General features: G+C 39.3%; 1 protein-coding gene across 1 annotated transcript in view; it reads left to right on the top strand.

Moving 5' to 3' along the window:
• Positions 1–3,203: 3,203 nt before the first annotated feature.
• man1a2 (mannosidase, alpha, class 1A, member 2) overlaps positions 3,204–16,320 on the top strand; it is a 107,974-nt gene continuing 94,857 nt past the window's right edge. Inside the window, exons 1-2 of the mRNA XM_036561166.1 lie at positions 3,204–4,105; positions 4,782–5,253. Coding sequence (XP_036417059.1) covers positions 4,943–5,253 — 311 coding nt within the window. The 5' untranslated portion in view covers positions 3,204–4,105; positions 4,782–4,942. The remainder of the gene's footprint in view (positions 4,106–4,781; positions 5,254–16,320) is intronic.

Genomic DNA, 16,320 nt, shown 5'->3' with positions numbered 1-16,320 from the left:
AATGGGAGTTGTGGAACTTGTTCCTTTCAACAGCTTGCTCCTTACATCCTAATTTAAATTCAGTCAAATCTGTTGGCAGTCTTGACCAAGCATTTGCAGATTGTTATCCAGCTATTGTTTTTCATTGAATTATTATGAATCAGTGGCAGTTCTTGAATGTTGTATGAATTTGATTCAGAGAAGAATATAACTTACATTTTACTTTCTCTCTGCATCAGTTTCATCTGACTAGTGTAATACCCTATTGTTACTGTTACTGTGCTATTGTGAGTATTGCTCATGAAAGTCCACTTTCTTTATTAACCTCACTTGATTAATACATTTTGTATCTTTTCTGTTAGTCATCTATTGTATAAACTGTTTTCAGCACATTTTCTGTATTTGTCCACAGTTTATCCATTTTCAGCCTTTTTGCACCCTATTATGAGCAGCATAATGACATCTTTTAGTCACAGCGTGTTGAGCTTTTCTCTTCACTGCTCCTCATCGTCCATCAATTTAGTTTAATGTGAGATCTTGCATTTGTCTCTCAGTCGTCCATCACATCTCAGTGCCACAACCACATTGTTGTAATACAAACCTGACAACTCACACTGGTTCTTTATCTCAAAATTGCAATGGATGATTCCCTTTCATCTCTTATCTTAAAGAATAAGGACTTACGTCTGAATTATTTATCTAAATTAGTTCATATCAGCACAGTGTCATAATTCATTTGCCAAGAGAAATCTGGTTTCCAGGACAACTTGCATAACACAGTATTAGATCCCCTTTGGGCTTCTTAGATCTGTTTGAAGTAGAGCGTGAGATGCTCACTTGCTCAGATGAGAGCAGTGTCACACATTTAGATTTGACAAGTTGTATATAAGAAATACACCTGGATAGGCCAAGATTTTATGAATGGGGAGCATAATGGTGTTTTGAGATATGCTGAAGACATGCCATGAACTACAAGTGACCACTGATAAACTCATAGTTGCTTGTGATAATAAACTATATGTCCAAAAGGTTGTAGACACCTGCTCATCTAATGTTTGTCCTCAAATCAAGGATATTAATAGGGAGTTTGCTGCAGTAACAGCCTCTACTCTTCTGTAAAGACTTTAAATTAGATGTAGGCACAGATGTAGGATGATTAGTTCTGGATCACAAACACCACTCCTAATCATCCCAAATCATCTGGTGCTCCATCACTCCAGAGCATGCAGTTCCACCGATCCACAGCCCAGTGCTGTATACCTCTCTAGCTGATGCTGGGCACTAGGCATGGTGATATTAGGCTCATGTATAGCTGCTCCAGAGTGACCAATTCTATTGACAATTAAAGTGTCACTAATTAGAAGGGCTGTCTGGATACCTTTGGACATAGAGTGTACAGCCAACAGCAGTGCCTGTGACAAAACACACTCAGAGAGTCACTCCCTAACATGATTAATGATAACACCTGGCCTCAGCCTGCCCACTAGTCCTCAGCACTATAATCTAGAAGCAGCTCTAATGTGTAGCATGTGATTGACAGTCAGTCAGCTCTCAACTGAGAAAAATGGGAAAATAAGTAGGCTAATGTTTAAACAGCACCATTCTTTGGGCCATTTGTCTATTCTCTGGCACCCAAAATGACTACACAAATAGCTAGCCTACATCTTATTGGCTCATTTTTATTTCAATTATTTTATGATTCAGTGCACTCTTTAATTCCAAAGACAGGGAATGCATATTACTTAATAATTATACTTACTTAACTAAATACTTACTAAATAAACTTACAAATTTTTGTAGTGTATAGGTTGTGTTGAAAATACAATCAAGGCAAATGGCCCATGGGATCAATTATTTGGAGCTTAACATCTACCAAAAAAGAAGAGTGTCAGAGTGGCATCCAACTAGTGCCATTGCATCACCTGTTTGGATGCCACCTACTGTTGTTTGAGCTGCGTCACCATAACAAGTCCTCAAGTCCTGTTAATCATTTCTATTTTTTTTTTTTTTAAAACCATTGGTAAGTCACCCTGACTGTTTTGCCAGTGAGGCCGCTGAGAGAGCCCATTCTGGATCTTTTCCCATGAACACCATCAGTCATGGTTTTGGATGACTCCCCAGCACCAGCTATTTCTGAGGCTCATGAGGCTTCGTCCCACACCTGCCTGTCATGCCACATTCCCGTTCCGCACTCGTCATCTTTCTTCTTGGCAACGTGGCAGAGCACTGTGCTGCTCCATTAACTGAATTGTCTGCTCCAGTGTCACCCCCATCCACTGTTATTGCTTATTGACAGGCGCCTCTCTGCACAAAAGCAGTGTGCCCTTGACTGAGTTAGCACATCTCAAGTGTGACATGGTATCACAAGCTATCATAATTCGCCGTGCTGGCCAAAAGACTCACTCTCTCATTATAGAGACCTGTTGCAGTATGATGTCCTTACCTACTGTATTATCTCTTTTTCAGAATAACCCCTTCACCTCATTTTCTCCTCATTTAATCAGTCTTTGTTGCTGTCATGTTTTTTGCCTGCAAAAGTGGTTTAGTGAGTTATTTGCTCTCTCAGATCAATTTATCAGTCTCAAATGTGCCTCAAATACATGCTGCTTTTTTGTTGATTCTTCTCATATTGGCATGAGCCCGATTCACAGGCACTGCTTCCCTGAGCATGACTCACACATGATGTGTCTTCCAAAATGGGATCTGCACAAAGCATACGACACGTTTGCAGCCAACCACAGAACTGCCACTAATTCACCCTCTGAGGCTGAGTGAGATAAATCAGTGAGGAGAGCACGAACAGACTGGCCTACTGGCAGCTCAAGGACCCAGTAACAGAGTGAATTAAATGAATAGCTTCACACCTCAGCAGAATGTGAGCACATTTTTTGACAAGCACACTCGTGCCAAGGCTATAAATCCTAAGCAGAGAATCTGATAAATAGTTGGGGTACAACCCCAAGACTGTCTCAGGATCCTCCGACTTTAGGGTTTCACCCAAATTGTTATTTAAGATGAATTTTTAAGCTCTGATATACGGTGCATGCAGGATTAGATTTGGAGTTGAATAAGTAAAAGACTTGAGAAGGTTAAGATTGTTCACCAAACAAACTAAACAAAAACGGAAAGAGCAACCTTATGAACTGTTCGCGGATGGTAATTGTGAGACGCTCCCTGGCTTTACTAAGCGCCAGTGGATGGGATGTTGGAGGACTGAGGGGAGGAGTACTTAGTTGTTGCAGTGACAACATCCTGGACATAAGAGGCTGGCGGTGCCCATGGCTACTGAAAAAAGGGAGGTTTAGGCGAGCTTGGATTCAACAGGAGGACTTAAAGATAGAGAATTGCTATGGAAATCCTTATCTTTATGAACACGTTCCTGGCTTGTTGTCCAATGGCGGCGATTTAACCCGCGGCACCGATGAGGTGATGCAGCAGCGGCTAGATAGATGATCGGTCCGCTCCACGGCGTTAACTAGCTAGTTCAGATGCCTTTACAGAAAAAGGCGCAGCATTCAATGCAGGTCGGGCTGTCTGCGAGACTTTTTCTGCAGATTATGCACGCATTCGAGTTGGTAAACGTCCAGTGGCTGTGATGCGACTATTTTTACTCCAATAAATACGTAGGCTAGTCGGTATAGGTGGTAATCTTGCTATTTGGAGAAGGTGGCGCGTCAGGCCTGTTTTACACAGACCCGTTATAACCGATAGATAGCAGTAATATTCGACTGTATGTGCATAACGAGACTGAGACGGAAATATTTAGTATAAAAGTCTTAGGAGAGCTGCTTTCGACATGTGTCTACGTTAAACACTGTCACCGATGTTACTGTTAAGCGACTACAGCTTCATTTGTACTAAATGGTATAGGGTAATATTTATAATATATTAGCTGTTTCCCTGTAAAAAAAACGTCTGAACGTGTCAGAAATTTCAGTGAAACATGCCCAGCTTACGGTGAGGAATCGCACGCCTGGCGTTATTTTCAAAGCGCTGCTAGCTAATGTTAGCTAGCTGCCCAGCTAATGCATCGACCTCTCCACCAAAGCGAGTTTACAGTCGGAGAGACGCTTGGAGCACCACCGAGGACGAGGACCATGGACAGGAATGATTTTGGATTCGCACGGTATGTGGAAACACCGGTTATAGCCACAGTGGGTTTGCGTTGCTGCTGAGCAAGCCAAATGTTCGTAATTGATAGCTAACGCTAACTGTATCGTTATCAGTTTGGTCCTTCGCAATTTGCTGGTTATCTGCGGTTTCGGTTAGGAATTTAAAACAGCCGCTCTATTTCAGAACAACATTCAATATGATCTTTCTCCCCTTTCAGACAGTAATAAAGTTGATAATGAAGTTGTTTACATGATTAATCTAAAAGTGATTAATTGCTTAACCCACATAAACCGCCTTAATGATGTTTTGTAGCTAGTTATTTTAGTCATTTAGCTAGCTAACGTTAGCTTATAAGTCTAACATTACGTTAACTCATCTGTTCAGTTTGCTCTTGACTGTCGTGTTCTTGCCTGCATTGATAGCTATATAAACTGCTTCTCAGCTGTCAAGTAAGTCAGCCCAGTTTCTCGTTGTAACGTTCTGTTTCGTTCCAAAAATATTATCATTTTTCTAGGGTTAATATCTCTTAGATATCTCTCAATGCCTGTCAGATTTCATGTTATTTGACTGCTCTAACCGAAGAAACTGAAATTGCCATGGAAACTGAAATTCCCTTTTCAGCCTCCCCCATGCCTGTCAAATTTATCACCATATCCAGCCAAGGAAAATGATGTCTTCTTTATTTTCAGAGCAAAATGATGCAGATTTTCTGATGGACAAGACATTCTTCTTGTACTGGAACTAAACACAGCTTGGCAGTTGGGCACACATTTGCTGCAATGAGATAAGAGTGGCCTGCATGAGACAACCTTGACGTTTGTCCCTCCATATTCCATTTTAATATAAAAATATGACAACCCCGGCTCTTCTGCCTCTCTCGGGACGTAGGATACCCACTCTGTCTCCAGGTGCCTCGTCGTTCCCCCACCACAGAGCAACCTTGCGGCTCTCTGAGAAGTTTATCCTCCTCCTCATCCTCAGTGCCTTCATCACCCTTTGCTTTGGAGCGTTTTTCTTTCTCCCGGACAATTCCAAACACAAGCGATTTGACTTGGGTTTGGAGGACGTTTTGATACCGCACATCGAGCCAGGGAAGGAAGGAAGACATAGTGGTGGCCAGGTCATACATGGCCAAGGAGGACATGATGAGCATCGACACAGGTAAGATCACTGACAAAAGGTTTACCCAGGAAAGTACATTTGCAATATTAAACTTCATTTTCTAGATGGTCATATATTAATGCATTTTTAGTTTTAGCTGCAGATACTTGAAGTGTCTGACTACAGGACCACAAGTATCTGACTACAGGTCCTGTAGTATCTGACTGCAGGACCACTTCTGTTCAGATATCAATTTGTCATTTTTTTTTATTTTATTTTATCATTCTTAACACAGCAGTGACTTTGTAGTGCCATGGTAGTGTGTGTCTGGCGCTGGTGCGATTCTGTCAGACGTGTCTGTGTTGCTTAACTTTTTTACATGCGTCAGTGTCAGTGCTTGGTTGAGAGTGGTCCACCATCCAACGATTTCCAGCCTAGAGCCATAGATTTCTTCATGCACAATTTGAGCTAGAGGAAGGCTAACTCAAATTGTGCATCAACTGCTGTCCCTGTCTACACTCACAAAAGCTACAAGGTTTATTATGTTTCTAAAAAACTGGACAGTGAATGTATGTAATCTATATTTTGTCTATTGGACGAGAATAGTATTGCTTAACATAGGTGTGTAACCTGATGGGTATAGTGGTGGTGTTCTTAAGGTTTATTTAGCTTTGAATTTTCTATTTGGTGTATATATACTTGGACAAGTTATGTAAAAGTTTAATTATTCAGCAGCTTATGATTTGAATAAGACTGTAGGTTGGTAATTAGACACGTTGCTCATGTTTTCACTCATGTTCACATTTAGATAATCATCTTTTTATGCTCAGCTTTTATTCTGTAATGATGTTCTTTTAACATTCTTTAAGTGAGCATTAATATTATCATAATTGCTTTGTAATGAATCACACCACTGGATGGTAGATTTTTCTACCTCTGTACTCAGTGTATGTACTTGGACTATGTGGGCTTCAGATCTGCGTTTGACTAATCTATATTAACTGACCTCTAACCCTGTAGCAGACAGCTTAATAATTTTCTCATTTCTGTGACATCTTTTACAATGGCTGCATTTTAAAACTATCAGAGTGAAGAAATACACTTTGCGTTTGTAAGATCTGATATGATGTTTTCCTGGTGATAAATAATAGCTAACCAGTATTTTACTACATTGCTGTGTTTCTGGATATTCTGCACACCTGCTGCTCTCTTACTGCAGGAAAAGAGTGAAGGAAGAAGTCACTACTCTGCACTCATAATGCTACTGAATACTGAAACGTCTCAGTATCAGTTCCAGATTGTGGCAGTTTTGCAAAGCAGCAGTGCGTGTATTATTACATCAAGCGGTATAAATGCATTGGGTAATGGCAATGTGAAAAGAAGTGGATGTAGACATGCGGGAAATTTGAGAACATGCTCATGATGGTGAGTGACCAATAGTGAGAATTTCTTTCAGGTAGACAGGTATTACTATTTGGCTATGTTACAGTACTGCTGATTCTTTGAAACTGAGGTCGTTCATTAACTGTAGTAGTAATCTTTGCATTTCAGAGCTTAAAACACACTGTCAACTTATTTACTTCATCTGTTTCCTTCATGCTGTTGGCCGTTAACTAATGAACAATACTGGTCATTCTGTTTTAGAGATTCTTGCACTTTTGTATTTCCTCTTTTGGGTTTGAGTTGGTCAGGACTATGTTGGAAGAAGCTGGGATCAAGTTTTTATTGTGCTAGTCAGAATTTGGCCATATTTTTTGTCAGCTCTCACTTTCCGCACCCCGGCCCCAGACAAACCAAAGTCTCGTTAGCTGTGCCTCAGCAATCCCTGGCAAACAAATAATTGCATCCCTACTCCAAATGCATCAATACCATTTCAGACCTAGTATGAGTACAATTCCGATACCTATGCCATAGTGAGTAACTTACTTAGAATTAAGTAGTTGTTAGTGTAAAGGAGTGCAATGTACTTTAACACTTAAATCAGTAAAATCTAGGTGATTTTTAAATGACATGCATTAGCTAGCTATACTGCATTAGAGTGTGAGCAAGTTGCGCTGCGGTGGAGTAGAGTGGGTTTTGTTCTATGTCAGAAAAGTGCTTCTGTACAGCTATAAAATATGTTTTGTTTCATAGTTTTGATCCTCATTTGCTCCTCATTTTTCTCTTTAAACAACTGTCTCTGAAGCACAGTGAAAACACGCATCGCATCCAAGGCTAATGGATCTGAGGAGCTCACTATTCGTCTTGCTGTGTGATTTTAGAAGTCTTGTTATCTGGTGTCTCACACTGTACGTTTGAATAGACCATCGTGTACAGACAAAGTCTATGATTTACATGCTCGCACTGTACTCAGTTCGCTTGACATGCTGTGTGAAATGCAGCCTTTACAGACAGCTCTGTCTATGATCCATTTAAAATATAGCTGTTTTATTCAAAACAACACGCTGCATGTCAGAGTACTGAGCAAATACTTTGAGAAACTGAGTTACAGCAGCCTTGCTAACTTGTGCCACGTTGCACTGAAGCTAAAAACCAGGTGGGTATGTCTCTCTACAGTCCTTAAAAGAAAAAAGATAAAATCAATGTGTCAGCATATATACCTCATACGTCTGTTTGGTCATGCAGAGTAAAATAAGCAGATACGGAATTTGGTAGCAATATGCAAAATTGCCTTTTTTGGGAGAGTTGTTGTGATTGTGTTTGTGTGTGTTTAAAAACGGGCTAAAATTGCACAGTGTATGTCTGGTGGAAATATGCGAAGGTGGAATATTTAAAGTGGCATTTATGTCTGACTGCCGTGGCGTCAGACATACTTTGTGAGCAGACCCTCCTTCACTGTCAGCTTGATTCGTTTGTTCATAAGCGTTGCGGCGTACACTAGGGTTACGTCACATGGTGTCAGGTGGTAACGGATGATGTTATCTGTGCATTTTTATGTATGAGTATGAGTGAATGATCATGGTATCGGGCTGATACCAGTATCAGTATTGATTCATCTCTAATTTGGAGTACTGTGCCTAAAACGCCCTAAAATTGCTGTAATGCAAAGCGTCTCGGTTTATTGCTTTTAGAAAGCCTGGTTCTGCAGTGCCCCCTTAACTCAAGTGAAACTAGGCTTTGGAAAGTGGCTTGTGGATAGAGCTGTTATTCCCTGTGACTTCTGCCAGAAAATAAAAGCTTGGAAAAAAAAGTGGATGGTGAAGGTGATTCCATCTTAACCCTGTTGTCTGAGTAAGTATTGATGAGGTTGTTGCAGCGGCAGACTTGCGGGCATGATGTCATACCACTGCCATGAAGGGGGCTCTTTACACAAATAAGAAGAGAATTCCACTGCGCGGCAGCCAGTCAGATTCTTGAAATGTGGCACAGTAAGTGTTTTTCACTATGTGTCACGCCCAGAGTGAAGCTACGTGCTGAATTCAGTACCGAGAAGATTCAGCACCCAAACACAATCGGGTAAGAGATAATTACAATGGTTGAGAAAACACATTGTGGTGACGTGCCTGACATTACGGTCAGCAGGCAGCCATTGTGTTGTTGCGGTGATTGTTGCATTTCTAAGTGTTGATGAAATGCTCTGTCACAAGGACCTCTGACTGTCAAAGTGCTTGTTGAAGCAGCGGAGCAAAGTGAGCAGTCAGCGTGAGCTGACTTTATTGTATCGCTCTATAACAACACTGTGTTCTGTGTGCTATAACGACACAATACAGGGTGGTGCCTATCTAGAAATGTTCACATTTTCTAAGGGTTGTCAGTGCAACAGTGGAAATGCAGAAATGACAGACTGTGGTGTCACTGCATTGAGAGAACAGCAGGGAGCTCTGCAGGGAACAACGGGATGTTTAACAGTACTGGGGGATGGGGTTTTATTCTCAGTGAGCAAGCCACAGTGTAGCTGGCAGCTCACGCCAAACGGCGTCAATGCCAACTGCTACAATCTGGACTAGCTCTGGTGTAAAGCTAAGATAACGTGCAAAACTGGTTTCAATGAGAGACTTTTTCCTCCCTCAGCAGGGCTTTTGAGTGAGCCCTAAATATGTTACTTTGCGGTTGGGACTATATGTAGTGTAAGTTGCACTGTTTTGGCTAGGTGTGTGCGTTCATGTCCATACATTCACAGCTTATGGGAATGTCTCTTATCTAGCAAACACTGATCAGTAGCAGAGGGTTAGTGAGAACAAAGTTCAAACAGGCCTGAAAAGAGCAGGCTGGATTAAAGGGAGCAACTGTGCAAGCAGCAAAATGAGCTATGCTGAGATTAACTGATAGAATATAACCTTACTGTTCCTTTTATTTCTGTAGCTCTGCTGATTTCTGAACCTGTATAATTGATATTTCTTATACAGATAAGAAAAACGTAGTGGAGCAGCTGGACAAGCAATGTGTCACATTGTATTCTGTACTCTATTACTGTGACTCTTTTACTGTGACACATATTGCATTGTGAAGCTATTGCAAGAACCTAGCCCTAATGCTATCTCAAGAGTCATTTGGAGTCCTTTACTGTCCAGATCTACAAGCTTTATATAAAGATGGCTGATGAAGAGAAAAAACAACAGTGTCTTGGTAAGGGGGACCATAAGCTACCGGAACAACTTTGATGCACCTTGGCATCAAAGAGTTGGTATGGTGAGTGCTGTCTTACACATCATCCCACAGTCTCGCATAAGTGTTCATAGGTGTTCAGTTTTGTTGAGATCTGGTGACTACAAAGGTCATAACATATGATTTTTACATTATTTTCATACTTAACAAAACATTAAGTAACCCCTCATTGCCCTGTGAAAGGGAACTTTGTCCTGAAAGAGACCACTCCCATCAGGATAGAAATGTTCATAATAGGATAAAGGTGATCAGTCAGAATAACTTTGTATTGATTTGCAGTTGCTATAAGGGGCCAAGTGAATCCCAAGCCATGCCAGCAAAATTTCCCCCACAGCACAATAGAACCACTGGACATCTTCATGATCATTGGCAAGCTTTCAAGCCAGTACTGTTATCTTGGTGTACGCAATACATGAACTCACCCACCTGTGGAGAACATGGTGAAGAATGACTCGTCTGACCGTATCACTATATTTCACCAGCATCTATGGTTTTTGCACCCCTGAACACTCAAATGTGCAGTTGACTTTGTGTTGAGGGGGTTGTTCCCTGCAACCCTGCTATAAAATCCCTCTATGTAGTTGTGGATGAACTGCCGCTGACACAGTCTGATGATGTCTTGTGCTGGCATTCTCAATCAGTAGTTACTCTTCTGTTTTTCCTTACATATTGCACTAATGCACAAGCTTCACGGTCACTGAATGTGCGCGACCTTAATTTCCAACCGTGTTAACTGATGTCTTTCATGTAGATCTAAATGCATGTGTCATTTTGGTCCCTGTTCCTATTAAAACACTAGCCAGTTGAGCAGTGTTTGTGATAGAAGCTCCTGCTATCTGTGCTGAATAGTAAGCTTTTTTTCAAAGATGTTTTCCTCCTGCCATCTTGATCCAAAATTCAGGTCAGCTGGGCCTGTTCAGCATTTTTAGGCATGCCACAGAGCATGGTGGGATGTTAATTTTGCTTAATTGTATCATGCAATGCACCTGTCTGAAAGCAGCTACACTCGTGTTTTTCCACTTGTTTATTCATGTTTTTCCTTTGTCACCTGTGTGTGTGCGCACAGCTGTCTGTAAGTTCATCCTCATTAGAAATAAGTCTTCAGTCTTCATTCAAAAACTCAAACTTGATTCTGTGCATATGGCTGCAAGTTACACCACTGCAGTCTTAGCTTTTTTAACTTCCTATCTGTTTATCCAAGTTACACATCAAGTAAGAATACAAAGCACACATCTGAGCATTATTTAGCTGGCTTAGAACTGCTAGAATGCTAACTTATTTGCATTTTTATGGCACTGTTGTCTCAGGGGTCATCTAGAGTTGAATTGCTGTCAGTAAATGCTTTATGCACATGTGTTTGGGTCTGAGGGTTATATTTTACAGTCAAAGAGCAGATGAAATATACTAAATTTACCAATTAGTCATCTGTACCAGTGGTTATACAAATTACAGTGCTGATGTTGTTATAGTTACAAAGGTTTTCTTTAAGTGATCTTCTTATGTGCTTAGAAGTTGTGTTTTTTCCATTTGAGGTATCTCTTGTATGCTATCTGGCCATTTACTTTGGGAGGTTCATACTTCCAGTCCTTCCATCAAGGTCTGAATTGTCTTAACCACATTTCACTTCAACGCCATCCACAAAACGTTACCTGGGTATAACTTGGCACCCATCTGGGGAGCTGTATATCTAAACACCTTATTTAGAACCAAAGGTACGTTATCTCGATACAATTGTAATTTTTGGCAGTTCCTGGAAAATGTATGCCTGAATTATCTTTAAGAGGCCACATTGTCTCTGATGTGGTTAGTTGCACTGACAAATGTTTCCTTTTCATTTCATGTGTAATTAAGTTTTTTTCTGATTGAGTTTGATCTCATTTTGGGAGTTTGTAGAAGCCTGTTTATTTTGTGTGTGTCATACTGTTCCTCTACTGAGATTACAATATTCAGTTCTTTTTCAGTTTCAGTTTTATTCACTTAGTATATCCTGTCACAGAGTATCAGAGAGTGAAAATATTCAAATATATGAATAAATTCAAAGGAAAAAAATGGTTCCAAGTTAAAATTCAAATGAAGAGTTATTAAAAGCTGAGTGTAACCCAGAGTGAGTTTTCCTGGACGTTTTTTTTTTTAACAAACTGTGTATGTGGTGCAGCGTGACGGTAAATTAGTATAGTTATGGACAATTGAATTTTCCTCATGGAAATATAACTAAGTAAGAGCACAAGTATTCAATTTCAATAATAAATAATACGCAAATTTTGTAAAATAATTCTTAAGCAACTAAGTACAATCACTCAAGTATTTTCCACCCCTGTCAGGGACAACCAAATTGATTATGTAAGTTACGTTATTGGATCACATTTTGATGTTGGGGGAAATTCTCTGCTTTAAACTTTTGTTTGTGGAAACCCTGAGTAGATATTTCACTCTGTTTACACCTTAAATCTGAAAGCACCATTCTACCTTCACTCTTCAACTGAACCATTGTTTGCTGGATTATAAGAATTTTTCCCTTCCAAATAGATACAGAAACATATTAAAAAGTTTTCCCATGGTGGTGGTTCCCTTCTTGACAGGCTGTTTTACTGATATAGGTACAGAAGTCTTCACAGCATTTATCCTACCACTAAAATCCATTGGATGAGTAGACTGTCTCGCAGTTTGCTTTATGTTTTAGTTAATATGTTTATAATTGACCCCATTAACATAGAAAAACTGTTATACCCTTAGGTATTTTAATGACTTTGAACCCTGTTTTTGGTCCTATCATTGCCTAAGCTTCTGGGAGGGTGTATATTTAAGTAATTGGATTTGTGTTTTTGACATATTTAATTTGTATTCTGCATCATTAAATTTCTCAGAGAACTTCATTAGTTGAGGGTAGTTGAGTTAACTGGTCTGTTATTTAGGTCTTCATGGCGTTTGCAACACAGTCTAACAGTGTGTTCTTTGGATCCTTTAATTCTGTTCATTAGATCAGGGAGACACAGTTCTGATCCTGGTGATCTACTGCCCGGTTGAGTTCAGTTTCAATGTGCCCTACTCTAATATTCAGATGCCCCTGAAGGCCTTCATTATTAACTGTACCAGGTGTGCTGGATTAGGGTTGAAACCAGAGGTGAGGGGAAAAAAAAAAATGAATTGGCTTTCTCTGCGCAGAACCAGTATTATATTGTTTCTGTTCTTGAGTTCCAGCCCCAACATAACATTCCTTAGAACAAATGTAAAACCGTTTGATTCCATTTCTTTTACATAGGCTACAGAAATTCCTAATGTAATTAATAAAAACAAAATAAATAAGGAATGGAAAGTTATTGGACTCCGTAGATGTATAAATACAGCAGGTCATTATTTCCCAGAAGATCTGATGGAACACTGGCCTGGTTATTGCTCTATATTTAAAATGTAACTTAATGAAATAAAATATATACTGAAAGAACATCTTTTATAGTAAACCCAGTTCAACGTGGAGTTCTATAATAATGGTGATCAAAAAGGCTGGAGACTCACTATCTCCTTTGTTCATTTATAGTCAGTTCTTCAGATGCTGCACAGTGCATGGAAAATGATACAAACGAAAAGAATGCAAGGCATACATTCATAAACTCTTTCAAAAACATTAGAAGGTTTGTGGAGCTATGAATAATGAGATTCAAATTCTTGTGAAGTTGTGGGCTAGAACCAGTGGCGTAGGCAGAAATACAATACTGGGCAGTGAATCATCATTGAGAACATAGGCTTAAAAAAATCAGCCGTTAAACACTTTTTCACATAAAGCCTATGAGAAAACTTTATCCTTAGATAAAGGATGCACAAGTTAACCAAGTTAAAATCTGATATAAATATATATATATATATATATATATATATATATCTGTATATATATCTGTAATAAATCAGACAGACAAGAACAGCGCCAGCAAAACTCTAAACCTAAACCAGCAAACATCCTAAACCAAATTCTACAGGCATGAAAAATGTTTAAGGACATTTCCTGTCTTGTCTGTGATGATTTGACGTGTGAATTTTATTTACTGCAATGTTTTAACATTTTTAGCTATTTTAGTACATGGGCATTGCATCTTATTTGCAGCGCATTGACATTGATGAAGCAACTTGTTTTTTTTCTGTTTGACTATGAAAATGTGTAGAAATCAAGCATCTTTTACTCTGTTGGGGTATTAGGACTCAGTTTACAGTTCCCAAAGGCACATCTTTTAACTTTTAATTGGTGAGCGTAGCACTTAGCTGTTGCAAAGACTGATTTTGATTGACCGCAATGGTGGTAAATCACCAGGACCAGTATTGGGCGTTCCTGTTTTAGATTTATGTCGTCTTGAACCAGTAGTTACATTAATGGAAAACATGCTGCTCTGGTATGTATTATTCTGTTTAATTGGGATGTACAACTTGTAAACCACATTTTAAATTGGCACTGATCAGTAGTTCTGCAGTATTCCTTTGTCATTTAAGGGGATTACTGAAATTATTGAATACATTTCCATGATATGGGGGTTGTGTTTTGGTGGGGTCAAATCTTCACAAAACGTTCTCTAAAACTCCTACTCCTTATTTGATTTTCATCTACCTATTGAATTTCTGAATTTCTTTTGCCATTATTTTAGCTATAATAACCTAATTTTACGGTGCTGAGATATATAGAGTCCCCCTGCAATAATAATGAAATGCAGATTTAGTGGTACTGAGAGATAACAAGCATTATACCCATGATAGCATTCTATTCCATGAAATAGTGACGGCCCACTTGCCAAGGCGTACTAGTGTTCGGTTTTGTTTTTATTAATCTACATTTACATGTCATCTGGTACAGTGATAGTGTAAAATATTGTGGTACTGAATTTTTTCGATACTGCTAAGCGCTAAAAAGAAGGGTAAATCATTTCAGAGTTTGTGGTCTAAGGAAAATTCTTACTGTTTTCTCATTCATAGTATACATTTCTGTGTACAGGTTCTTATCATAGTTCTGAACCTTCTGTTTTTTGTGGCTTATTTTCAGTTGGTTTGTATAGGGTCTTCTTTATCTGCTTGTGGTAGTGGGCGGTAAGGGCAAAAATTTATCATGGTATAATAAAAAATTATGGTTTTGTTATATGCCATGGTATAATGTATTTATGTAGTGTTTTTTTTCCAAATAAAACCATTTTAGATGCTTAAGTAAACCTTTTTTGTAGATTAACAATGGCGTGTTATTCCAGATGTCCCTTCACTTTTAATAAGAGTCGTATTCAACAACTGAAGTAGATCTGAACTATTTTTATTGGGTGAAATAGTAAAAACGGAAATCAACAATATACAGACAGAGGCCAATATTGCTTTCTAACCTTAATGAGATAAAGGCGAGTGTATGTAAGGCCCACAGCAGCTTCTCTGAGCCTGGCAAAAACGGTGCTGAATGTTTGACATCCGAAAATCGTATGTGTCTCTTGCACTCCAGCTTTAATCTATGACTATCAGACACTGCTAGAATTTAGTAAATATTACAAGCCGTTCACACTGTCAGCTGTAGCTGAGCATTGCCTGAAGCAGCTGGCTGAGCGAGGAGTGCCATAGGTGGTGTGCATGCAAAGCTGGCTAGTCTCTATGCTAAGCTAATGGCTAACAGCTAACCCTGAGTGACAGGCTTTTCCTTCCGCTCTCTTTTCTCCCCATTAACTCACCACAATCTAAAGTCTGCTTCTTTCGAAAAAAAAAAACTGCGCTAACTTTCCTCAAGCTGCAATTCACTACACGAGAGGTGAGGGAATCGGTCTGTTTTGCACTGCTTGTACGTTGCGTTATCGGTAAACTTATAAACGAAACTTATACCTTAAAAAGAACTTCAGCCGGCATACCGAATGAACTGGTACTTTGCCCACTACTGTGTGCTTGTTTTATACTTTCAGCCTGTTTACATAGTAAACAAAGTGAGCAATTTAGCGACCTAAGCGCTTAAGTCTCAATATGTAACTACTTCAAGTATCTTGCCATGTTCTTTATCGCTTGACATGATATCATATCTGTTTACATATTTTATGTCTTGTAAAACCCTCCACTCTCTGTGCTTTTTATGATGCTGTTCAGTGTCTGAAATGAGTCATATTACCATTATCAGTTTGCCTCATATCACAGCCTTTACCAAGTCCTACAGTGTAAAAGAATTTATCCCTCCATTTTCAAGAGATTTCCTCTTGTTAATAATTGGCTTGTTCTTCTGTGCTTCTCGCAGTCAGCCTTACGTCTGTGTCTGTTATTCTGTTGTTGATTTTGAATTGTCAGGTATCTTGCACTGTAGTCTGACACCCATTGTATGTGCCTTTGTATTATCACAGTCTTCTTTTTCTGTTTAAGAAAAAGAGTCTTGTCCAAAACTAATCATTTGCTTCAGCAACATGTAGCATCTGATAAAGAATGTGATCTTACAGCACGTTTGTGTGTGTGTGTGTGTGTTTTTTCTTTTTCCTTTGAAAAAATTAGTCACCAAATGATGAGATTCCAGAACGCCTGAGTAATGACAGATGT

This window comes from Colossoma macropomum, unplaced genomic scaffold (genome assembly GCF_904425465.1).
Source record: "Colossoma macropomum unplaced genomic scaffold, Colossoma_macropomum, whole genome shotgun sequence".
Taxonomy (NCBI): domain Eukaryota; kingdom Metazoa; phylum Chordata; class Actinopteri; order Characiformes; family Serrasalmidae; genus Colossoma; species Colossoma macropomum.
This window is presented reverse-complemented; position numbering and strand designations above follow the sequence as displayed.